We start from the raw sequence: 26,578 nt of genomic DNA, 5'->3' as shown, positions 1-26,578 counted from the left end.
TGGCTTACCAGCCTCCAAAATTATGTGGAATAAGTTTCTGTTGTTTATAAGCTACCCAATCTATAACATTTTATCACAGTAGCTGGAACAGATTAAGACAATTGTATAATGAAATCTCATGTACCAACTCACCAGCTTCAGCATTTATCAGGGTTTTTTTACTGTAACAAAATTGATTGTACATATCTGTAGGGTACGGAATTGAACATCAACAGCCATGTGCAATATGTGGTGCTCACATCAGAAATAATTATTATATTCAATAGTATACATTATCATTGCTATTTGTGACCCTTTACTCATTTCTCCCTCCCCCCCTCCTTCCCTCTTCTAGTAACCCCAGTTCTCCTTTTGAAAGTTCAATGATTATTGGGAATGTTGTATCTTTCTTTCTTTCTTTTATTTATATGTTTATAATTTTAGCTCCCACTTATGAGTGAGAACGTAACAGTACTTCTCTTTCTGTGCCTGGCTTATTTCACTTAATATGATTTTCTCTAAGTTCATCCATGTTGCTGTAAATGGCAATATTTCATTCTTTTTTATAGCTGAGTAATATCCTGTTGTGTATATATACCACATTTTCCTTATCCAGTTGTCTGATGATGGACATTTAGGTTGGTTCCAACTCTTGGCTATTGTAAATACAGCAGCAATAAACATTGGGGTGCAGGGTTATCTCTTTGACACGAAACTTTCCATTCCTTCGGGTATATACCCAGCAGCAGAATTGCTGGATCATATGGCAGTTCTATCTGAAGTTGTTTGAGGAACCTCCATACCATTTTCCATAATGCTGCACCAATTTACAGTCCCACCAACAGTGTAGGAGCATTCCCTTTTCTCCACATCCTTGCCAGCATTTATTGTCCTCCGTCTTTTTGATGATGGCCAGTCTACCTGGGGTAAGACGGTAATGGAGTTTGGATGTGTTGTCCCCTCCAAAACTCATGTGGAAATTTGATCCCCAATGTGGCAGTGTTGGAAACTGATTGAGTCATGGGAGTGGATCCCTCATGAATGGATTAATGCTCTCCCTGGGGGAGGGGAGTCTGAGTGAGTTCTTGCTCTATTAGTTCCCAAGAGAACTGGTTGTTTAATAGACCCTGGCACCTTCTCTCTCTCTCTTGCTTCCTCTCTCTTGCTTCCTCTTACCATGTAATCTGCTTGTACCTGCCAGCTGCCTGCCACTTTCCGCCATGAGTAGAAGCAGCCTGAGGCCCGTGCCAGACACAGCTGTCCCAGAATAGTAAGCCAAGTAGAAAGTGGCCTCACTTTCCTAACCTCAGTTCAGACCCTGGAAAACCATAAACAGTACATAAATGAACGAGCATGGCTGTGTTCCAATAAAACTTCATTTACAGAAATAAGCAGTGGGCCAGGTTTTGCCAGCAGACCATAATAGCTTATGTCTGATCTAGATTATTTCTTCTCTCTTCTTTATAAATTACCCGGTCTCAGGTATTTCTGTTATAGCAACACAAAACAGACTAACACAGATGTTATCTTAATGTGGTTTTGATTTGCATTTCCTTGATGCCGAGTGATGTTGAGCATATTTTCATGTGCCTATTGACCATTATATATATCTTCCTTTGAGAAATGCCTATTCCGTTCCTTTGCCCATTTTTTAAACAGGTTATTTGTATTTTTACTGTTAAATTGTTTGAATTCCTTATATACTCTGGATACTAGTCCTCTGTCAGATGCGTAGTTTGCAAATTTATTGCACCATTTATTGTAAAGGCAGTTTTTTCCCCAATGTATGTTATATATTCTTGTTGCCTTTGTCAAAGATCAGCTAGCTGTAGGTTTGTGGGTTGATTTCTGGGTTCTCTATTTTGTTCCATTGGTCTGAGTGTCTGTTTTTATGCCAGTACCATACTGTTTTTGTAACTATAGCTTTTGTACATCCAGTTTTACCAACTCTCCTCCAATTCTTTTTCTGAATATTTTTAAACAAAACCCAGACACCATGTCATTTCATCTATAAATGCATCAGTATTCCATTTTAACAAGTAAAAACAAATTTTTAACATCATCACCATGCTGCTATCTTCATACCAAATAGAAGTACCAAGAATTTTAAATATTAATGTATGTTCAACTGTCATTGACGATGTTAACAATTATTTTTATAATTGTTTTCTTTGAATCAGGATCTGAATAAGGTCTATGCTACATGTGATCATTAAGCTTCTTAAGTCTTCTCTGTTCCTTAACGGCCACTCATTGATCGGGTCATTTGCCCTGTAGGATGTCCTCCATTCTGATTTTGGCTTTTTGCTTCCTTGTATTGTTGACAATTTTTTCCTTTAGCTCCCTTTTTTATTTTCTTTTTGGAAGTTTACAAACCTTCCTTCCAATCTTGATATTGGAAAGATCCATGTGCAGAAACCAATGCTTTTGTGTGGCAGTATCAACCTGCTAGAATACACATAAAAACTCAATTAACACCCTTAAAAAAAGATAATTTTCAAAAACATTCCTTCAGTTAACAATAGTAAGGTCCCAACCACCTATTTGATGCAATAATAATTGCATTGCTATATATCTAAATCCAATCACAGAAAAGACTTAAAAATTAATGGACTTTTAACTCATTATATTTAAGGTAATGAACTTTTTTCCAATTAACTATCATTTCTAAACCTTAAATCTATTCTCGCTGTGCATTCAGGAGAGTCTCATCTGCAGCACAAATTCCTCATTTTATAGAGCAGAGTTTCTCATGCAAAACTTAATGTGTCTTCACTGCATACATAGGATAACCATTTTAAATAACTTGAGAAACAGGATTAACAAACTTTTAAATAATAAAGTTAATGGACACACAGCTGGTCACTGGCAGAACCACCTTGCAGCAGTTTGTGTTTCTATGTGTATGTGACTGTGTGAGCACACACTTAAAAACACACAGATAATACGGACACATGCACACACCTCCTCTCAAGTCAGCATGTGTGTAAACACACTTGTAAACACTCATGTGCACACACAGACCTTAGCACACATCCACAGGCCAAGTTTCTTTTCTTATTTATTTTTTATTTATAATTAGCATATTCATTTTTACAAGTGGTGATTTCTTTATGCCCTTTACCAGACCTATCACTTCTCAAGCCCCCTCCCTCCTTCCCCCCATCTCTAGTATCCTTAGGTTTGTTCTCTCTTTCTGAAAGTTCAACTTATTGTTGTGGTCTTTTCTGTCTGTCTTGCCTTCGTTCCTTCCTTCTCTTCTTCCCTCCCCCCCCCTTCCTAGCAGCCAGTTATGTGAGAACATGTGGTATTTTTGTGAGCAGATGACCCGAGTCTCAGTTTCCCCATTTGTAAGGTGGGAATTAACACAGCACACACTTCATTGGATTGTTGTGAGCATTTGAGATAAAGCAGAGTGCTCTGAGCACAATGCTGCCCCATATTCAAAGCACTCAATTATTGTGCATTTTAATTTATGTATATACACTTGGGGATGCTGTGCAAAATTATATTTGTGTTCCATGTGTTTATGTTTATGTGGAATAATAATAGATTGAGTGTTTATGTGCCAGACACTTGACACACATGGGGATGTGTGCATGTAAGAATGTGTATGTGTTCTGGTGTGCGTGTGTGTGTATGAATTTCTTTTTAAGAAAATTGAAAATAAAAAAAGACCTTAAGGATTAAAAAAAAAGTTAATGAGCATTTTTAAGATTAACCTAATATTAAGACTATTTTGTGTCAGGGAGATAGATAATATTATTTGAAAATTTTTACCAAATTATTTATATTAGGTCTAATAATGAGTATTGTAAGTTATAGTCAAAGTCATATCCAGTTGATTACCTCATTTATTCTTTACTGTTAACAAATCAAAAGTTCTTTTTTTTGTTTTTTTCAAACATGTATACTTTTTATTTTTATTGTAACATAATTGATTGCACATATCTATAGGGTACAGAGTTGAATATCAATGCCTATGTGCAATACATGATGCTCAAATCAGGATAATTAGTATATTAAGCATAATACAACATTATCATTTTTTGTGTCCCTCTACCAAATCCTCCCTTACCCCCATTCCCCTGCCCCTTTCCCACCCCTGGTAACCTCTGTTCTGTTTTCTCCTTTTTTTTTTTTTTTGATTATACATATTCATGAAGCACAGAGCTGACCTTCAGCATCTGTGCCCAAGATGTGATGATCAGATCAATACTATTGACATGGCCCAAACCACAAATAGCAATTATTCCCAAGCCCCCCACCCAATCTCTCCCCAAAACCCCTCCCTCTCCCTCTGACAGCCAGCAACCCTAGGTCTGTTCTGTCTGTCTACAAGTGCAATGCAACACTGTGGTCTTTCTTTCCTTGCTTTCTTTCCCTGGTTCTTTCTCTCTTAGCTCCCACTTATGAGTGAGGACATGCAGTATTTTTCCCTCTGTGCCTGGCTTATTTCACTTAACTTTTCTCCAAGTATATCCATATTGCTGCAAGTGGCAGAATTTCTTTTTTTTTTTTTTTAAATGACTGGTAAGGGGATCTTAACCCTTGACTTGGTGTTGTCAGCACCATGCTCACCCAGTGAGCTAACTGGCCATCCCTATATGGGATCTGAACCTGGGGCCTTGGTGTTATCAGCACCACACTCTCCCAAGTGAGCCATGGGCCAGCCCAGAATTTCATTATTTTTTTATGGCTGAGTAGTATTTCATTGTGTATGTATACCATATTTTCCTTATCCAGTCATCCATCGATGAACATTTAGGTTGGTTCAATATCTTGAACTATTGTAAATAGAGCTGCAGTGGAACATGGGAGCATGTATCCTTTGACATGATGATTTCCATTCCTTTGGGTACATACCCAGAAGTGGGATTGCTGGATAGAATGGTATATCTATCTGCAGTTGTTTGAGAAACCACCATATCGTTTTCCATAATGGCTGTACTAGTATATAATCCCACTAACAGTTCAGAAGACTTTCCCTTTCTCTGCATCCTCACCAGCATTTGTTAGTCTCTGTCTTTTTTGATAATAGCCGGTCTAACTGGGGTGAAATGATATCTCAATGTGGTTTAATTTGCATTTCCCTGATGATCTGTGATGTTGAGCATTTTGTCATGTGTCATTTATATGTCTTCCTTTGAGAAATGTTCAGCTCATTTTTCAAATGTTCATGCCCATTTTTCAAATTGAGTTGTTTGTTTTTTTACTGTTTAGTTGTTTGAGTTCCTAGTACATTTTGTATATTAATCCCTTGTCAGATGTATGGTTTGAAAATATTTTCTCCCATTCTGTAGGTTGTCTTCTCACTCTGTAGTTTTCTCTGCTGTGCAGAAGCTTTTTAGTTTGATACATCAAATATAGTTTGATATTTTTTCTTTCGTTGCTTGTGCTTTTGGGGTCTTATTCATAAAGTCTTTGCCCGGTCCTCTATGTTTTCTTTTAATAGTTTTGTAGTTTCAGAACTTATACTTAAGTCTTTAATCCATTTGGAGTTGATTTTGGTATATGGCAAGAGGTGCAGGTCTAGTTTCATTCTTTTACATATCGATGTCCAATTTTTCAACACCTTTTAGTGAAGAGGAAGTCTTTTTTCCAATATATGTTCTTGTTGTGTTTGTCAAAGATCATTTGGCTGTAAGCATGTGAGTTGATTTCCAGGTCCTTTATTCTGTTCCATTGGTCTGAGTGTCTTTTTTTTTTTTTGCCAGTACCATGTTGTTCTGGTTGCTATAGCTTTGCAGTATTTTTTTTTTTAATTTTACTTCTCAAAGTACATTGTAGTTGATTATCATGCTCCTTTACCCATTCCTCTCCACTCCTTCCCATATGCCCCCCCCCAACATCATATCTGTTCACTTGACTTAAATAGTTCAAGGAATTTTTGTGGTTATTCTGTCCTCTTCCCCCCTCCAACACCTTTTATTTGTTTGTGTGTTTATTTATTTATTTATTTTTAGCTCCTGCAAATAAGTGAGAACGTGTGGTATTTCTCTTTCTGTGCCTGACTTGATTCACTTAATATAATTTTCTCAAAGTCCATCCATGTTGTTGTGAATGGTAGTATTTTATTCTTTTTTATAGCAGAGTAATATTCCATTGTGTAGATGTACCACAGTTTCCTTATCCACTCATCAGGTGATGGACATTTGGGCTGTTTCCACCTCTTGTCTATTGTAGACAGAGCTGCAATAAACATTGGAGTACAGGTATCCCTTTGTCATGATGATTTCCATTCCTCTGGGCATATTCCCGTCAGTGGAATCGCTGGGTCATATGGTAGATCGACCTGTAATTGATTGAGGAACCTCCATACCATTTTCCATAGAGGCTGCACCATTTCGCAGCCCCACCAACAATGTATGAGAGTTCCTTTTTCTCTGCAACCTCACCAGCATTTATCGTTCAGAGTCTTTTGGATGTTAGCCATCCTAACTGGGGTTAGATGGTATCTCACTGTGGTTCTTATTTGCATTTCCTGGATGCTGAGTGATGTTGAGCATTTTTTCAGTGTCTGTTGGCCATTCATGTATCTTTCTTTGAGAAATGCGTATTCAGCTCCTTTGCCCATTTTTTAATTGGGTTATTTGGTTTTTTGCTGTAAAGTTGTTTGAGTTCCGTGTATATTCTGGATATTAATATATTGTCAGATTTATATTTTGCAAATATTATCTCTCACTCTGTTGGTTGTCTTTTTACTCTGTTGATTGTTTCTTTTGCTGTGCAAAGCTTTTAAGTTTGATATAATTCCATTTGCTTATTTGCCTGTGCTTTTGGGGTCCTATTCATGAAGACCGTACCAACTCCTACTTCCTGGAGTGTTTCCCCTATGTTTTCTTTAAGGAGTTTTATTGTTTCAGGATGTATATTTAACTCTTTAATCCATTTTGAGTTGATTTTGGTATATGGTGAAAGGTACGGGTCTAGTTTCGTTCTCCTACATATGAGTATCCAGTTTTCCCAGAACCATTTGCTGATGAGGCAGTCTCTTCTCCAGTGAGAGGACTTGCTGCCTTTGTCAAAGATCAGATGGCTGTAAGCATATGAATTGATATGCCACTACCATGCTGTTTTTATTATTATAGCTTTGTAATTTCTCTCAACAGCGGTTTGTAGTTCTCTTCATAGAGACTTTTCACATCCTTGTCCTTGGTCAGCCTTATTCCTTAGTATTTTATTTTTTTGCTCGCTATCATAAATGCACTACCTTTCTTGATTTCTTTTTCTACATGTTCACTGGTGGAGTATAGAAATATACTGATTTTTGTGTGTTAATTTTGTATCCTGCAACTTTGCTGAAATTATTCATCAACTCTAGGAGTTTTTTTAATAGGTGCTTTAGTCTGTTCAATATATAGGATCATATAATCCACAAAAAGGGACAGCTTGACTTCATCCTTTCCAATCTGGATGCCCTTTATATCCTTCTCTTCTCTGCTTGCTCTGGGTAGTACTTCCAACACTATGTTGAATAGAAGTGATAAGAGTAGGCATCCTTGTCTAGTTCCTGTTTTTAAGGGAAAAGCTTTCAGCCTGCTCATGATGATACTGACAGTGGGCTTATCATATATGGCTTTAAATATGTTGAGATATTTACCGTCTATGCCTAACTTGTAGAGAGTCTTTATCACGAAAGGATGTTGAATTTTGTCAAGTGCTTTTTCAGCATCAATAGAGATGATTGTGTGGTTTTTGTCTTTGCTTTTATTAATATGGTGTATCAAATTTATTGATTTGAGTATGTTGAACCAGACTTGCATCCCTGGGATGAATCCCACTTGATCATGGTGTATAATTTTCTGTATGTGTTGCTGTATTCTATTAGCTAGTATTTTATTGAGGATTTTTGCATCTATATTCATCAAGGATATTGGCCTGTAGTTTTCTATTTTTGATGCGTCTTTGTCTCATTTTGGTATCAGGGTGATGTTTGCCTCCTAGAATGAGTTTGGGAGATTTGCCTCTGTTTCAATCTTTTGGAACAGTTTGTAGAGAATTGGTATCTGTTCCTCTTTGAAGGTTTGGTATAACCCTGCAGGGAGTCTGTCTGGTCCTGAGCTTTTCTTTGTTGGGAGCCTTCTGATAACAGTTTCAGTCTCTTTTATTGTTATTGGTCTGTTCAGATTTTCTATATCTTCTTGGCTCAGTTTTGGTAATTTGTATGCATCCAGAAATTTATTAATTTCCTCCAGATTTACAAATTTGTTAGCATACAGATGTATATAGTAGTCTCTAATGATTTCTTGTATTTCTGAGGTGTCAATTGTAATATCACCTTTTTCGTTTCTAGTTTTTGTTATTTAGGTCTTGTATTAGTCCATTTTGTGTTACTATAACAGAAATATCTGAGACTGGGTGATTTATAAGAAAAACAAAATTTATTACTTGCAGTTTCTGAGGCTGGGAAGTCCAAAGTCCATCTGGTGGTGGTGACAGTGACCCAGGAGTCTCACATTACAAGATGGTGGTAGAAGAGAGAGCAGAGAAAGAGAAAGAGAGACATACTGTCTTCTTTTAAAGCCCTCAGAACCACACCCTTGATCAACATTTTTAATCTATCCACTACTGCAAGGTCCTATAACCCAATCACCTATTCAAGGCTCCACCTTTCAAATACCCTCATAGGATTTCACAACCTCTTAACAGTCACAGTGGGGACTAAGTTTCTAATACATAAAACTTGGGGGACATAATTCAAGTTTCAGTGAGTTTTGGGGGGACATAATTCAATCCACTATAGGTCTTCTCTCTTCTTATCTTATTTAATCTGGCTAAAGATTTGTCAATTTTATTTATGTTTTCAAAAAACCAACTTTTTGTTTCATTGATATTTTGTATTGTTTTTCATGTTTCTATTTCATTTAGTTCTTCTCTGATCTTAATTATTTCTTTCCATCTACTAACTTTAGGTTTGGATTGTTCTTGTTTTTCTAGATCTTTAAGGTGATGTGTTAGGTTATTTATTTGCCATCTTTCCGTTCTTCTGAAGCAAGCATTTAATGCAATAAATTTCCCCCTTAAAACTGCTTTTGCAGTATCCTACAGGTTTGGGTATGATGTGTCATTATTTTCAAGAAATTTTTGATTTCCTGTTTAATTTCTTCTTGGACCCACATGTCATTAAGTAGAATGTTGTTTAATTTCCATGAGTTTGTATAGTTTTCAGAGTTTGTTTATTATTGATTTCTAATTTTAATCCATTGTGATCAGAAAAAATATATGGAATAATTCCCATTTGTTTGAATTTGTTAAGAATTGCTTTGTGACCTAACATGTGGTCTACCCTGGAGAATGTTCCATGTGCTGATGAAAAGAATATTCTCAGGTTGTTGGGTGGAATGTTCTGTGGCTATCTGCCAAATCCAATTGGTCTATTGTTTAGATCTTGTGTTTCTCTTTTGAATTTTGCCTAGATGATCTGTCCTATGATGAGAGTGGGGTGTTCAGGTCCCCCACTATTATGGTGTTAGCATATATTTCTTTCTTTAGATCTAATAGTGTTTGCTTTGTAAATTTGGCTACTCCAACATTAGGTTCATATGTATTTATGATTGTTATGTCTTCTTGATGGATAGATCCTTTTATCATTATATGTTGGCCATCTTTATCTCTTTTAATGGTTTTTGGTTTGAAGTCTATTTTATTTGATATAAGAATAGGTACTCCAGCTCATTTTTCATTTCTATTTGTATTGTGTATCTTTTTCCATCCTATCACTCTTTGTCTGTGTCTTTAAAGGTGAGGTGAGTCTCTTGAAGGTAGCATATTGTTGGGTCCATCTTTTTAATTCATTCAGTCAGTCCATGTCTTTTGAATGAGGAATTTAATCCTTTTACATTTAGAGTTATTACTGAAAGGTGTTGATTTACTCCTAGGATTTTACTGATTTTTGTTTAGATGTCTTAAGTATCTTTTGTTCATTTCTAATTTTATGTTTGTCTTCTGTATTTGTTGGTTTCTTGGGGTGATAGATAAACTATTTTTTTCCTCTTTTGTTAGCATTTTTGTTTTGCTGGTAGGTATTGTTTTCTTGCATATTCATGGCAGTGATGGTTGTTTAGTAGTATCAAACTCAGTACTTCCTTGAGAATTTCTTGTAGGACTGGTTGTGTGGTAGTGAACTCCTGCAGTTTTGTTTGTCTGAGAAATATACTATTTGTCCTTCATTTCAGAAGGATAGCCTTGCTGGGTAACATGTTCTTGACTGGTAATTTTTGTCCTTTAGGGTTTTGACTATATCATCCCATTCTTTTCTGGCTTTTAGGGTATCTGATGAAAAGTCTGATGCTATTCTGATTGGGGCTCCCTTTAGGTGACTTATTGCTTCTCTCTTGCAACTTTTAAGATTCTCTCTTTGGTTTTGAGTTTTGTCAGTTTGATTATCACACGTCTTGTAGAGGACCTTTTTGGGTTGAATGTGTTTGGTGATCTTTGGGCTTCCTGAATCTGGGGATCTGTGACTTTCCCTATACCTGGGACGTTTCCTGCTATTATTTTATTGAATATGTTTTCAATGCCATTTCCTTTTTCCTCCCCTTCTGGAATGCCCATGATTCAGATATTTGAGCACTTGAGGTTATCAGTTTTCTCTCTTAAACTTTCTTCAGTTTTTTAAATTCTTTTTTCCTTTTTCTGGTCTGCCTGTGATAATTCAAACAGCCTGTCTTTGAGGTCAGAAATTGTCTCTTCTGCTTGTTCAAGTCTGCTGGTTAAACTCTCTGTTGTATTTTTTATTTCATTGAATGAATCCTTCAACTCCACAAGCTCAGCTACATTCTTTTTCAAGGCATTGATTTCTTTGTACATTTCTTCTTTCAGATCCATTATATTTTTTACTCATTTCATTGCATTGTCTGAGTTTTCTTGTATCTCATTTAGTTTCCTTAGAATAGTTACTCTAAATTCCTTGTCTGTCATTTCAAAGACTTCCTGTTCTATAGGATCTGGTGCTTGAGAGTTATTGATGTCCTTTGGTGGTGATGTACTTTCTTGATTTTTCATATTTCTGGTATCTTTCCTTTGGTGTTTAGTCATTGTGGCCAGGAGTATCATAGTCCACTCATTTCACCCTGATGTCTGGCTTGGATCCTGAAGGAACTGCCACTCTGGGCAGCAGAAACTGGGCAGGGCCAAAAATCCCACCCTGCCTGCCTTCTCCAGCATGGCTAGCTCGGTGTGTGGGGTCCCTGAGCCTCTTATGACTCTCCTGGTAGTGGGGATGGCCTGGGCTGGAATTCCCACCCCACCTGCCTTCTCCAGTTGGGCTGGCTTGGGGTATGCTTTGTAGTATAATTTGAAGTCAGGTAGTGTTATGTCTCTGGCTTTATTTATTTATTTACTCAAGGTTGCTTTGGCTATTTGAAGTTTTTTCTTGTTCCACATGAATGTTAGGATTGTTTTTTTTCCATTTCTGTGAAGAACGTCATTGGTATTTTGATGGGGATTGCATTGAATCTATAGATTGCTTTGGATACTATGGACATTTTCACAATGTTAATTCTTCCAACCCAAGAGCATTGAATGTCTTTCTACCTTTTGGTGTCCTCTTTAATTTCTTTCAGTAGTGATTTGTAGTTGTTTGTAGAGATCTTTCACCTTCTTGGTTAAATTGATTCCTAGGTATTTTTGTTGTTGTTGTTGTTGCCTACCATAATGGGCTACTTTCTTGATTTCTTTTTCTACTGTTTTGTTATTGGAGAATAAAAGCACTACTGATTTGGGGGTGTTGATTTTGTATCCTGCAGTGTTACTGAAATTGTTTATCAGCTCGAAGAGTTTTCTGACAGAGTCTTTAGGTTTAATCCATTTACATTTAGGGTTTTATGAGAGGTATTGTCTTACTCAGCATTCTATCACTTTTTGTTTAGATGTTTTAAATATATCTTGCTCTTTCTTCCCCTTTCATTATTCATCTTCAAGGTTTGTTGGTTTTTGAGGTGGTAAGATTTAGTTTCTCTTTCTCATTTCATTTTTGTCCTACCAGTGGCTTTTGTTCTTTCTTGTGTGTTTGTGGTAGTGATTAGTGTCTTTCAGATTTCAGATGCAGGACTCCCTTGAGAATTTCTTGCAGGGCTGGTATAGTGGTGAACTCTTGCACTTTTTGTTTGTCTGAGAAATACACTATTTCTCCTTCATTTCTGAAGGATGCCCTTGCTGGGTATAGTATTCTTAGCTGGCTATTTTTTCTTTTATTATTTGGAGTATGTCATCACATTTTCTCTTCACCTGTAGAGTTTCAGTTGAGAAGTCTGCTGTTAGTTCAATGGGGGCTCCCTTATAAGTGACTTGATACCTTTCTCTTGCTGCTCTTAGGATTCTCTCTGTCTTTGCTCTTTGCTAGTTTGACTCTAATGTATCTTGTAGAAAATCTTTGGATTGAATCAGTCAGGGGATCTTTGAGCTTTCCGGATCTGGAATTCTGTGTCCCTGACTCTGTGTGGGATGTTTTCCATTATTATTTCATTGAGTAGGTTTCAGTGTCTTTACCTTTCTCCTCCCTTTCTGGAACACTGATGAATTGAATGTTTATGCATAAGGTTGTCTGTTAGGTTGTCTGCTCTCTTAGGCTTCTTCATTCTTAAAAAAAAAAAAAAAAATTCTGTTTTTTCTTTTTCTTTTCTTTTTTTTTTCTTTTTTCTTTTTCTTTTTCTTTTCTTTTTTCTTTTCTTTTTTTTTTTTTTTTTTTTGTCTGCATGTGTTATTTTGTAAAGACCATCTTCAAGATCAGGAATTCTTTCTTTTGGTTGCTCTAAACTGCTGCTTAAGCTCTTGGTTGTGGGGGTTTTCATTCCATTGTATAAATCTTTCAGTTCCACTAGTTCTGTTACTTTCTTTTTTCAAGTAGAAATATCTTTGTAAATTTCCTACTTCATATCCTGCATATTTTTTATTGTTTCATAGTGTTGTCTAACAGTCTTCCCTTATCTCATTGAGTTTCTTTTAGATTGTTACTTGGAATTCTATTTCAGTCTTTTCAATGGTTTCCTGTTCTGTAGGGTCTGGTACTTGAGAATTACTATATTCCTTTGATGATGTCATATTTTCTTGTTCTTTTTGTTTTGTTTTGTTTTTTTGTATTTCTAGTATCCCTACGTTGAATTCTGGTCATCTGGTAAATCAGTTCCTTCTATTACTCTTGAGTGGGTTTTATGGAGAAAGACTACTCTTCTTTTCCCAGGATGCCCTGGTGACCTATACAGTGGAATATGCAGTGAGCCAACTGCACAGTGGTTTTGGCTGCTGCTACAACTGCAAGCTGTCCTTTGCAGCAGTGGAAGCTGTGGTGGTGGCTGTTGTGGACCACCACTGTGGAAGTGGCCCAGGGCCTCCTGGTCATGGCAGTGTTCCTGCTTTCTGTGTGAGTAGGAAGAGGGATAGCCAGGGCTTTTCCCTCCTGGGCCTTCAGGTCATGGTGGCACTCCTCCCTTTTGTACGGGTCAGGGGAAGGCTGTTCAGGACTTTTCCCATCTGGGCTTCCCTGGAAATTCTTAACTAAGATATATGTCATTAAAATGAGTTTGAATGTTTTTTATGTCTCTGTCTTACAGTTCTGGATATTTGGATCAAACATGAACCTAGAAATTATTGAAAATATTCCTATTAAATACCATGCCCTGAGTGCTAAGAGATGCTAAACTGATTAGTGCAACACATTCAAAAGCATTGGAATGATCAGGTAGGGACAAAGTAGTAAATAATTTCTAATTCTTTCCTTTTATTTATTATTATTATTTTTTTTTTTTTGGTACTTATCCAGGGAAGTATTTCTTCATTTCTTCACATTTGTGTTAGCATTTAAATTTGTTTTTTTTTTAACTATCAAAGGATGTGTCATTTATTTATCTAACAAGTGAAGATAAAATTTGAAGGCTGAAATAAATCACATTCTTGGCAGTTGAGCTATATGCGCCAGTTTGGACTTCTTTAAAAATCTTATTGTCTTATCATCAATATTACAATCATGTTGCTACTAAAGTAATATATTCAGACTATTCAAGTTACAAAACGTATTTTTGAGGTATGTCACAATAGCATAATGTCTGAAGTCAGAGAAATAGACCTTAATCTTTTATTGGTGTTGCAAATATTTAATTAAAAAAAATCTTATCACTCACTTGAAAAGCTCCCAGAAACAATTTTGCTTTGACAACTAGTATGGTTCAGAAGGAAAAATTGAGTATTGCTTTCATTTCTAACCTATATCTTTGCATAGCAATCTGAAAAGTCAGACATTCAATGGTCAGGATTGCCCACATTCACAACGTTTTCTATTTACTTGAACTTTAAATCAAGATTGGGCATGTTACCAATGTTGGCTGAATAAAAACAATATTTGCTTGACATTTTAATTCATACATTTTTATTTGCTTTTCAAAATGTTACTTGCAGAAAATATAGTGATTACTCCTTATTATTGATCCCAAACACATTTATTCAATCATAGATCTAAAAAAAAACTGTTTTATACTTCTTCATATACTAACTATAGATATGCTAAGGATGTATTTACATCAGGACAGTCCTTCCCTGTTAAGAAAAATATTGATCATAAGCACAGATAATTGCACTTCCACATGTATGCCATTAATATGTACCTAATTTTGTCTCCTCCCATTGTCCCCTTTACACACTATGCCCCAGTTGTATGGGTCTTCTTTCTCTTGCACAGAAAGGCCCAGCTTTTGCTTGCCACAGAAACTTTGCAAGAGCTTGCCCCTCTATCTCCACATGAATAAAGGCAGTTCTTTTCTATTTTACATGGCTGGTTCCTTCCTGTTATCCAGATTTCAATTAAAAGTCTCTCCTCAGTGAAATTTATTCTAACTTCTCAATCTATATTACCACCCTTCTAGTCACTTACCATCACATTGGAAGGAATATTAAAAACAACTGAATGATCTGCAAAGCATGAGCATCAATCAGAAGGAACAAAGGTGTACACAACAGTCATGACAGTACTGGTACACCATTGCTGGACATCTATACCAACAACATTAAGCTCTTCTGTTTTCTTCAGAGCCTTTATAACTATCTGAAATTAATTCTGAGTTGGCTGGTTTTTCCTTCTTCCTAAAAAGAATATATGCTGTATGAGAGCAGGGCTTTCTTCACCACTGTATGCCCAGTGCCTAGAATAAAGTTTGACATTTAATAGGTTAAATATGGATTGTGATACATGTCTGATTTTGCTCTGAAGAGTACAACTTTGAATGATATCCCTATATTTTTAGTTTCTTATGTGCCATTAGCAACAGCATTCAATTAACAAATATAGGAAAACATTATTTTGTTCCCATCCTAGGAAAAGCTCAATGAGTTTGCCAGACAGAAAACTGAACTTTGCCTAAAAATAGATGGTGCAAAAGCATCAGTGGCCCCCTGCCATTGTTTGACAGCACCTGACAGACTTGATAAGTTCTGACTGCTCCTTTGACACCATCCACTCCTTCTAAGGACCACCAGTGAGCCATGGATCACATGCTGATAAACACCTTTGTAGAGCAAGGTATGACTTCAGGTAAATAAATATCCAAATTTTTACTAGTGCCAAATTAGAGACTTTCAAACTTAGTAGATCTTGCATTATTTTTCTAATATGAAATAAATAAAGGCTTAGAAAATAGTAAGATTAAATTTTTAAAATAGTATGGAAAAGACATTAAATATAACTTGAAAGTTCAGCACAATTTCTAGAGATTCTAATAATGATCATAAGAATTTGGGTTCAAACTACACATAAGGAGGATAGTCATAGAGTTTACTAGAATGCTATAAAGTACCAAACGCTCTTCTGAATTTTCCTCATCTGTGTAACATGTATAACGGTGTCTATTGTAAGGATTTGTTGTGAGAAATAACAAGATACTCATGAAAATTTTAGCATACTCCCTGGCAATGTAGCAAGTGTTCAGTTTATATTGTTATTATTAACCATTTCAGTAATTAAAAACACAGATATGAAGTACAGCTCTAACAGCTCTAGGAGTTTATGATCTTATTATTCCAAGAATGTCCTAGAAATCTTCATCCTCAGAAACAGGGTAAGAGATTTGATTCAGTAACATGTAATCAAGCACCAGCCTTCTCCATCTTTCAAACTACCTTAAAGTAGTAACTCTAGGAGAAGAAGGCAGTTAAAAAGTTTATAGTAACTGTGAAAACTCTTCTTCCAAATGCACACACCAAAATTAAAAAAGAAAAACAAAAGCCTTGAGGTGATAAAATAGCTGAAAGGGGCTTCATAGTGCATCTCAGAGGTTAAGCAATTGGCCAAGAGTTCTACAGCTAGTTTAAGTCAATCCAATGATGTTTATTGAGCATTTACTATGTGCAAGGTAACCTGCCTGTTATTACAGGAAATAAAACATAAATAAGGCATAAGTTCTGCCTCTAAGTAGTTCATAATAATGAGAGAGGAGGAAATACACATATCAAGAAATAATAGAAAACATAATATAGACTGTCACACAAAAGAAGCAAACAGGTGCTCTGGTAGATTTTTTTTAAAAAGGTTGCTTCTGCTTGGATGCAAACAGCAAAAGATTTTTTAAAAATAAACTTGTAGATGAGCCTTAAATACTGGATGGGCTTTCACCATACTGGGATGAAAGGACTGGTTACCCTTCTAGGTAGAAGAGTCAGCAGAAGAAAGACAGCAGGCTTGATTGCCCTGTGGTTGGCCTTGAACACCAGGTAGAGGAATTTAAACTTAATTTCTAAAGTTGAGGAGACACTGCAGGCTCTTTATCAGAAGAAAGGCTTTCTATAAACTGGTTTGGGAAGAAAGATCTGTAAATACTATGAAGAACGATTTATATCAAGGAGAAACTAGAATTTGGTGGATAATTTTACTTTGCTATAACATTGGTCAGAGTACATACTTTATCTCCCATATTGGCAGTGACCATGGAAGGAAGAGAAAAGAAACAAAAGGTATAGCACCAATAAAGTTGGTTGCATTTAGTAACATGTTGAATTTAGAATAAAGAGAGTAGGAAGATCTGAAGATGAAGGAAAAGGGTAGAGCCTTTAACAAAAGTAGATCTGACTAATAGCAGAAAGAAAGTCCACCTGGGGAGAAAAGATGACTCGCTTAGCTTTTGGCCTTAAGCCTGATGTATTGACAATGCATTGCATTCATTTAAATGAAAATAAATTTATACAATAAGAGGTTGTAAAAGCAGACAGAGGACATGCAAAATTGATTGAGATTAGAAAGCTAGATTTTGGAGTGATCCTCAGAGAGCAAAAAACGTCTTTGGAGTAGGTAATATCACCAAAAAAGAGAACGAAAGGCAGAGGACAGCCGAACACGAAGTGTTGGAGAGTGTATTCTTTATTTTTTTATTATTATTATTTTTAGTAGTAGAAAGAATTGTCAGAAAAAGACATTAAGTACAGTGTGGTTGGAGAAGAGGAAAGGGAGACTCTCAGCAAGTGGTGACGCCTGCTCGTCTCCCACACCCTGTACTTACTCCTCTTGCCCCAGAGCTGGGTCCGCCTTTCCAGAGTGCGGTCACTTTGTGACGCAGGGGAGGAAAGACACTAGTGAGATACAGCACAGCTGGGATCAGAAAGAATTTTCGGGTTTGGAATGTAAGAAGCTCCTAAACAGCAGGATGTGTGGATTTGCAAGGTGGAGACGGGACTCTGTAAGGATTGGGTTGGGTTACAAATGAGTTACCTTCGAACCAGGCCAGCAATGGAGCCAGCCGCCTGGGGTCCTGAGACAGGGGCTGAGGGCCAGCCCCACCCACCTTCACAACGACACTTCAGTATGTTCTTATTAGCCACATGTGTTTTTTGGCATGTGTGACTTATTTGCTCATGTCCTTCACCAAATTTCTGCTCAGGATTTTCTAATTCATTTTTAAGAGTTCTTTTTACATTAAGGGTGTTAATCTCTGAGTGTTAAATTTGTTCCTTATCAATTGACTTTAAATTTAATTTGTGATGTTTTCTTTCAAAAAATGTAAATAAACGAGGGGCCAGCCCATGGCTCACTTGGGAGAGCGTGGTGCTGACAACACCAAGTCAAGGGTTAAGATCCCTTTACCCGTCATCTTTAAAAAAAAAAATACACACACACACACACACACACACACACACACACACACACATATACATATATATATATATAACATATCATAAATAAACAAAATAAAATAAACTGCTGAACTGTTGCCCAAAGTGGTTGTCCAATTTTGTGTTACTACCAGCAGCATATGAGAATTGTGTTTAAAAAGAAAAAAAAGAAAACAAAAAAAGCCAAAAGGTTTGTGGTATTTTTTAATATAGAACTTTAAAATTATAATATATTCAGACATACCAATCTTTTTCTTTATGGTTGGTGCTTTGGGGGATTTACAAAATCTTCCATCACTTGGTTCTTCATATTGTGATTCTCCTATTAGCAATTTCTCCTGAGAGGTTTATTACTTTTTTTTTCTTCAGAAAGTTCTTCTATGACATTCTCACATAGCAATTTATAGGTAACATACACTAAATTTTCTGTGTCACCTAATACAGCATTTGTCATCGTTATAGAATAATGTGACTTGAGATTGAGGGTAAGAGCTTGAAGTACTCAGTTAAGCAAACTCTTTCTGTAAAGGGCCAGATAGTAAATATTTAGGGACTTGTAGGCCATACAGTCTCTGCCACAATCACTCAACTATGCTGTGGTAATGCAAAAGCAGTGGCTGACAATATGTAAATGAATGAGCGTGGCTGTGTTCCAATAAACCTTTATTTATGGGCACTGAAAAAGAAATGAGTTAACTTCAGTGTTGTTTAAGAAACATAAATAGAGATCAGAATTCCTTTTCTAATTATTTTATTGCTGGTCTGTGTTCATTCAACGCAGATTTGTGCAAAGGTCCACCCAGGGCCCAATTCTCATTAGTAGTATTCTAGTCTCTAATGAGAATAAATCTTCTAGATGCCAAGCACGGTAGGCACTTTACACACATATCTTATTTAATCCTTAAAATTATCTTGTAAAGTAAGCATTATTATACCCACTTTGTGCAGAAGCAGACTGAAACAAGATCAGGAATAATGACAGAGTGAAGCTAATTTAATTTACCGAGAGTTCAGTCTCTGTCCATCTTTGCAAGAGGAGTTTTAAAACATTGATGAGAACAGAAGTCAGATTACTAAGACCTAGGCTGTCATTGTGGGATAAGCAAGTGGAGGTAATAAAAGTATTCAAATAATCTTTGTTTGATAGGCAAAGCTGGGGCACATAATGCTTTTTTTTATTGAAACACATTGATTATACATATTTATGTGGTAGAGTGTTGAATATCAATAGATGTATACAATGCATGATGATCAAACCAGGGTAATCAGCATAGTCATCACTGCAAAACTCAATCATTTCTTTGTGATGAGGACATTTGATCTCCTGTCTTCTAGCCATTTGATAACATGTCGTAAATTATTAATTATATATGCCTAGCTTCACTGTACACCTATAGAACTCATTTTTCCTATCTAGCTATTACGTGTCCATTAACCAACCTCTCACTATCCCCCCTCCAACCCCTTTCCTGCCACTAGTAACTACAGTTCTGCTTTCTCCTTCTAAAAGTTCGACTTATTCTCTCTCTCTCTTTCTAGCTCCCACTTATGAGTGAGGACGTGGTATTTTTCTGTGCCTGACATATTTCACTTAACATAATTGTCTCCAAGCTCATCCATGTTGCTGTGAATGGCAGAATTTTAGAATTTTATTCATTTTTAGGGCTGAGTAGTATTTCATTGTGTCTATATGCCATGTTTTCTTTATGTAATCATCCATCGATGGACATTTAGGTTGGTTCCAAATCTTGGCTATTTTGAATAGAGCTTCAATAAATGTGGGAGTGCAGGTATCCCTTTGACATGATGACTTCCATTTCTTTGCGTATATATCCAGCAGTGGGATTGCCGGATAGTAGGGTATTTCTATCTGTGGTTGTTTGAGAAACCTCCATTCTGTTTTCCATAATGGCTGTACTAGTTTACAGTCCCACCAGCAATGGAGAAGACTTTTCCTTTCTCCATATCTTCACCAGCATTTGTTATTCTCAGTCTTTTTGATAATAGCCAGTCTAACTAGCATGAGATGATATCTCAATGTACTTTTGATTTGCAATTCTCTGATCATTAGTGATGTTTAGCATTTTTTCATGTAGCTGTTGGACAGTTGTATGTCTTAAGAAATGCCTATGGAGCTCCTTTGCCCACTTTTAGATCAGGTTGTTTGTTTTTTTATTGTTGAGTTTCTTGTATATTCTGGATATGAATACTTGGTTGAATGTGTAATTGGCAAATATTTTCTCCCATTCTGTATCTTGGTTTTTTGTTTGCTTGTTTTTTGTTTTTGTTTTTGTTTTGTTTTGTTTTTTTGCTGTGCAGAAGCTTTTTAGTTTGATAAAGTCCCATTTGTTTATCTTTTCTTCTGTTGCCTATGCTTTTGAGGTCTTATTCATAAAGTCTTTGCCCAGCCATGCATCCTGAAGAGTTTTACCTGTGTTTTCTTCTAGGAGTTTTATACATTCAGATCTTATATTTAAGACTTTAATCCATTTTGAGTTGATTTTGGTATATGGTGAAAGATAGGGATCTAGTTACATTTTTCTGCACACGGATATCCAGTTTTCCCAGCACCATTTATTGAAGAGGCTGCCCTTTCTCCAATGTATGTTCTTGGCACCTTTGTCAAATATCAGTTGACTGTACATATGTGGATTAATTTCTGGGTTCCAATACAAGCTTTGGAGTTAAACAGATGTGTTCATATCATGAGACTCTTGCTAGCTATTGTCTCTATTTCAGAACATCTTTTAACATCAGTTTTGGCACATGTGTAATGGTGTCAGTCAGATTCAGCTGCTATAACAAAATACCATAGACTGGGTGTTTTACAAACAACAGAAACATACTTCTCACAGTTCTGGAGGCTGGAGATCAGGATGTCAGCATGGTCAGATTCTGATGACGCTTGTCTTCTGATTTTCAGATTTCCATTGTCCTGTTGTATCCTCACATGGGCGAAAGAGAGCCACAGAGGTCTCTGAGGTCCCTTTTATAGTCGCACTAATCCTACTTAAAAGGGCCTCATCTAAACCTAATTACTTCACAAAGCCTCCACCTCCTAATACAATCACATAGGGGGTTAGAATTTCAACATATGGATTTTGGGGGGACAAAAATATTCAGTCTATAATGAATGAGAATAACAATAGTACCTATCAAGTGAATGCATGGTTTAAATGAGTTAATGCATATAAAACACTTTAGCACAAAGCTTGGCATAAAGTAGCTCAATAAATTTTAGCTATTATTAATAACAAAATGCCTAATACAGAGCCCAGAATTTGGTAAGTATTCAATATTGCTGAAAGTTTAATAATAGCACCTAACACACACTAACCTACAGCACTGTTGTGAGTTAATAATAGGCATAGACAAAGCACTTTGAAAACTGAATAGCACACACTTAGTAAATGTTAGATTAAAAATTTTATAAACTATCTTAAGAGGCATGCATGGTAAAGACATTTTTTACAGAATTATATACCTCTGAGAATGTTTGTAAAAGTAGAAAAATACCTCTTAAAGTCCTGCTTGTGATGATCTAAGCTTTTGAGGAAAAAGGAAGAGGAAGCCATGGTAGGGTATTAGAGATATTTCTTTACAAAATGTGTCTATGTTCCACCCAGTCCTCAGACCCCACCTTGACCACAAAAGATACAGTTCTTAGTAAGTATGTTTTGGTGTAAAACATATAAAATCAGATATCATTATATTTTTACCAATACAAATAAATTAGAAAAATATTTTGATCCTTTTTATGGCCAAATCTCAACCATAGGTAAAATAAAATAAAGCAGTTGGAATATCTAGGTCAAGAAGATAAACCAGTCACACCCAATATCTATTCCCTACTTCTCCTTAGCATAGAAGTATCAGTAGATATTACTGAAGTGATATAGGAAGTATCAGCCTTGCTCTAACAAGGTATGGGAAAAGGATAAAGCAAGGACTCAGAGAAGCAAGACAGGACATGATCTTACTCTCTCCCCTCTTTCCCACTGGTGTGTGTGTGTGTGTGTGTGTGTGTGTGTGTGTGTGTGTGTGTGTGTGTGTGTGTGTGTGTGTGTTCTGTGTCTTCCCTACACAAGTCAGAAGAGCAGAAGCCCATTATGAATCCAAGAAGAATATTACATCGACCATCAGCATTTATAAATCTAAAGGTAGAACACTTGCATACCTGTGCTATTTTCTGTTTCCTTTCTATTCACTCTGATTAAAGCCATCTGTTTCCTGAAAAAGAAAAGCTAGCAGAGAAGGAGAAAATACAAGCAAAATAAAGAATAATCTATGAAAGCAGTGTGTTTTAAAATGTGGAAAGAGATGGAATTGAGAACATAAATAGAGGGATGTTTCTAGGGAAGAAGGCGCTGTTTTTATTTTGTCCTCGGACACAGGTGAGAAATATTTCAATTCTAGTTAACATTTATTAAGTGCCTATTACCATATTCCATGCTCTGTCACTGGAATTAGAGATTCAAATAAGAAAATATGTGCTCCCCTCAAGGAACTTATAATTTACAGGAGGAGCAGCCCATGCAAATGAAAATAATCCCTTCACGGATCTCTGCTGTGGTAGAGCTCTGAACGAAGGGCTATGGGAACAGAGGTGACTGAGTCTTCGATTCCACCTGCAGGAACAGAAGAAATCATTACAGAACCACTAACATTTACTTGCACCAAAGTGAAAACTAGGATTTTGCCAAGTAGCTAAATCGTGATAGAGAGATTCAGGCTGGGAAAATGTGAGCAAAGTCACAGACAAGTGGGGAAAAAAAAGAAAAGAAAAGAAAAATGATGTGGAGGCACTGACAAATAAAGAAGAGGATAATTAAAAGAGTTTGTGTTCCAGGATCTTGGGTTCTCAGTAAAGAAGAAATGCTATATTGGAGAGGGCTCAGGTAAAAGGAGGTTTGGAATATGAGACCTTTGGGGAATAGAAAAAGGTTACTAAATAAGCAAGAGGTTTGACCTGCAATTAAGAGTTTTTACTCATGAATTTTAAGTGACCTAGGAAGCACGGTTATGTGAGTTTCCCTCAGTGATCATTGGCTAACAATGAATTAAATCCACCTTTCCTCATTCCTAGTGAATGCTTTCTCCATTCAGATACAATATTGGGTAGAGAAAGACCGATCTCTCTCTCTGGCAAGAGAGATGAGACTCTTGTTTTGCCCTGGTGGATGATAACGTACTTGGATATAGTATTACACTAGGCATAATACTTGCAAATGTCTAGAAAATTTTTTCTGGAATAAGCTTCTCTCTTTCGGTCCTTAACAAAATCAAAAAACTAGTTACAGGTTAAAAATAGTGAAACCAGGAGACATCAAGCAACATGCTCTGCTGGAGCAAAACTTAGCAAAGGTTACTTTTACTGACACCGTCCAGAATCACTGGAGCACAGAGCTACAGGAGCTCAAAGAAACAGTCACTGACACTGAATTCAAAAATTGAAGAACCAGTTAGGCCACACACACACACACACACACACACACACACACACACACACACACACACACACACACACACACACACACACACACACACACACCCCTTAGCTAATAGGCTCTTTTAATATATTTTCAAACTTTTGCTATGAAAAATTTTAAACATGTATAAAAGAGCAGTGAAATGAACATTCATATATACCCATTTCCTAGCTTTAATTATAATCTATGGCCAGTTTAGGCTGATGAGCACTAAGCTTCTTTTACATTTTAAAACGGCTCTGCGGAGACTAAACAGTTGTAAAAAAAAAAAGACTACCAAAGTATTCAAGAGAATGGAAGCTATTTCATGCCCAGAAACAGTACATATCACCTTACCTGGACTGTAAAATTTAAAACCAAAGGTTGCAAAAGCCTCTCTCAAATATACATACAATTAAACATAAAGAGAACACAGAACAATTGTATTCCAAACTCACAAAAGACCAGTAAAATTATAGGAGCTTAAAATACCCCCGAGAGAGTTTAGGTAAGTCCCATATAATTTTTGACTACAGTATAATTTAACATTGAGATGGTATTATCTGGGAAACTATTAATTCCATCTGTAATAATCACTAAAAATATCTTCAACATCCATTTTTCTTTGGGATACGGATGTTGAAGATATTGAAGATACTGTCATAAGTATCTTTCTATTTCATTCATTTATTTGTGTATTAAGTCAAACTATACTATGTAGAATTCAAGTAGTTATACTGAATTCTAAATTATGTCATCAATTTTCTAATGCAGAAGTGTATTAATATTTTAAATTTGTTGTTAGTGCAGTTTATTTGCTAAGGACTTACATGCAACATGTTATGCTTTTATGGAAAAAAAACAGCAATCCATAATATTGTCTGACTTTGTTAACTTAATCAGCTTATAAAACAAGTAGTGAGTGAGACAGAGAAACAGACAGAGAGAGACAGAGAGGGAGAGAGATATTCATCTGATTGCTAAAACAACCTTTGACCCTAATTGATTTCCCCTAGTTCTATGCAAATGAAGGGCAGACTGTTCACCGCTTTCTATCCTAACTCTTAAGCAGACTCCTTCCAGCTCAGGGGAGAACTGAGTGTTTAACTGGCCCAGGAATCATCTGACTCAGTATCACTTTTCTCACCTTCATGAACTTTCTTTGGTCTTCATCCACTCTCAAACTAGCAAATACTATTTCACACAAATTTTTCTGATATACAAATTCTGCTAAATTCACTCCTCCTACTTCTGATTTTCCAATTACTAGAAAATGTTTCTTCCATCCCTCTCTTTAGACATTTTGTAAATTGCATTTTAAAAAATCACCTCAAATATGACTCATAAATATTAGTGGAATGGTGGCTATGTACCTTTATCAAGAAAAAGAAAAGTCACAAATTTTGAAGCAAAATTATATCTAGCAAAGGAGCAAATGATATCAACCTCTAAAACCTTAAGACTCTCTTGATGTTCCCTTTAAAGTTACTTTTATCTTCCTTAGAATACTTTTAATAATTACTCTGTTTTGCCTCAAATGCCAGCATGTAAGACAAAACTTCAATTAAAATTTCCATTAATTAATTAATTTATTTATTTAGCCATCCAAATAATAAGAAGCCAGCAGTGTGCTACAGTAGAGGTATACAGTGGTGATCAAAACCAGACATGACCCCTGATCTCATGGAGCCTATGTACTGGTACAGAAGAGAGATAATAATCAAATTTCACACTAATGAATACATGTAAATAACCTGAGTGAATGCTATAAAGTAACGGAACAGGGTTCTCTGAAATGATGTAAGCAAAAAAAATCGGACCTGGACTTGGTGGTCAGGTAAGTAAAGCATGAACTGAGACCAGAGGGTAACTAACTAGTAAGGAAAGGGCTAAGAGTTTTCTAGGAAGAAGTTATAAAATGTATAAACATAAAGTGACAGCATAGAGAAAGGCCAACATGACCGGAATAAGAACAGGCTATATAGAATCATATGGGATAAAGTTGGTGACATTCACATTATGGTGAAGATTTCCATCTTAATCTCTAAAGCAATGAGAATCCAATAAAGAGTTTTAACTCTGTGTGTGAGTGTGGAGAAGTGTGTGTGTGTGTGTGTGTGTGTGTGTGTGTGTGTGTGTGTGTGTGTGTGTATGTGTGTGTGTGGAGTAGCACGATCAAATCTGCATTGCCACAATTTCATATTGGTCGCAAGTGGAGAAATTTAAACATAATTTTTATTAATGTGTGTTATCACTAGCATTACAAAATATGTTCTCTTTATTGCCAATCTAAAATTTTTGTCTGTATTATGCACAAAATTAATTTATTTGGGCTAGTCTAGAAGTTCAACCAAAGTATTTAGCATTGTTTGCAAGACACAATGCCATCCAAGTACCAAATATTTTACAAAAAGACTAGGAAAATAATCAACCTTATAAGTGCATCTGTTATTTCTTTAGGTTATTTCTTGTGTATTTGTAGATTTCTTATATCTTTTTAAGATTTTTCTTTAATGAGGGGTTCCTGGCTTCTGCATACAAAAACGCAAGTATTTATTACTTTTTATAAATTGTTTAATTGGTCCAAATAATTCTCATTGCCAAAAAAAATAAGCCGATATTGTTTAGGACAAAGAGAACCTAAATTTAGCATTTTACTACATTTCTGACCAAAAAAATTCACCAGTCTTTGCTTTATGATGAGGTATGGACATTATGAACACATAACTAAGTATACAATTGATTATCTATTCTAAGTATTAAAACTACAAAGTTGTTTCCACAGAAACTTGGAAACTTGGAGCTATAAGCTCCTAGAGAAAAAGCACGACATTTTGTTTATCTTGCTATTTTAGAGCCAAACAAAATGTTTAAAATACGGTAGTCTTAATTAATATGTGCTATTTTACTTCATAAAGTATTTTCAAGTCTATTTTAGTAACAACTTCAGATTTAATTATTAAATGCCAAAAGCAAAGTTTTTTAATTGAAAAATTACTTCTTAAAAGAGATCATTTGAAATAAATTTGATGACTTTCTAG

General features: G+C 35.9%; 1 protein-coding gene across 1 annotated transcript in view; it reads left to right on the top strand.

The window, feature by feature from the left end:
- Window positions 1–26,578, top strand: part of LOC134361702 (dihydroxyacetone phosphate acyltransferase-like) — a 66,382-nt gene that overhangs the window by 23,214 nt on the left and 16,590 nt on the right. The window contains 1 exon segment of the mRNA XM_063076700.1: window positions 13,163–13,342. Within this exon segment, the coding sequence (XP_062932770.1) occupies window positions 13,163–13,342 (180 nt within the window).

Source organism: Cynocephalus volans, chromosome 13 (genome assembly GCF_027409185.1).
Source record: "Cynocephalus volans isolate mCynVol1 chromosome 13, mCynVol1.pri, whole genome shotgun sequence".
Classification (NCBI taxonomy): domain Eukaryota; kingdom Metazoa; phylum Chordata; class Mammalia; order Dermoptera; family Cynocephalidae; genus Cynocephalus; species Cynocephalus volans.
This window is presented reverse-complemented; position numbering and strand designations above follow the sequence as displayed.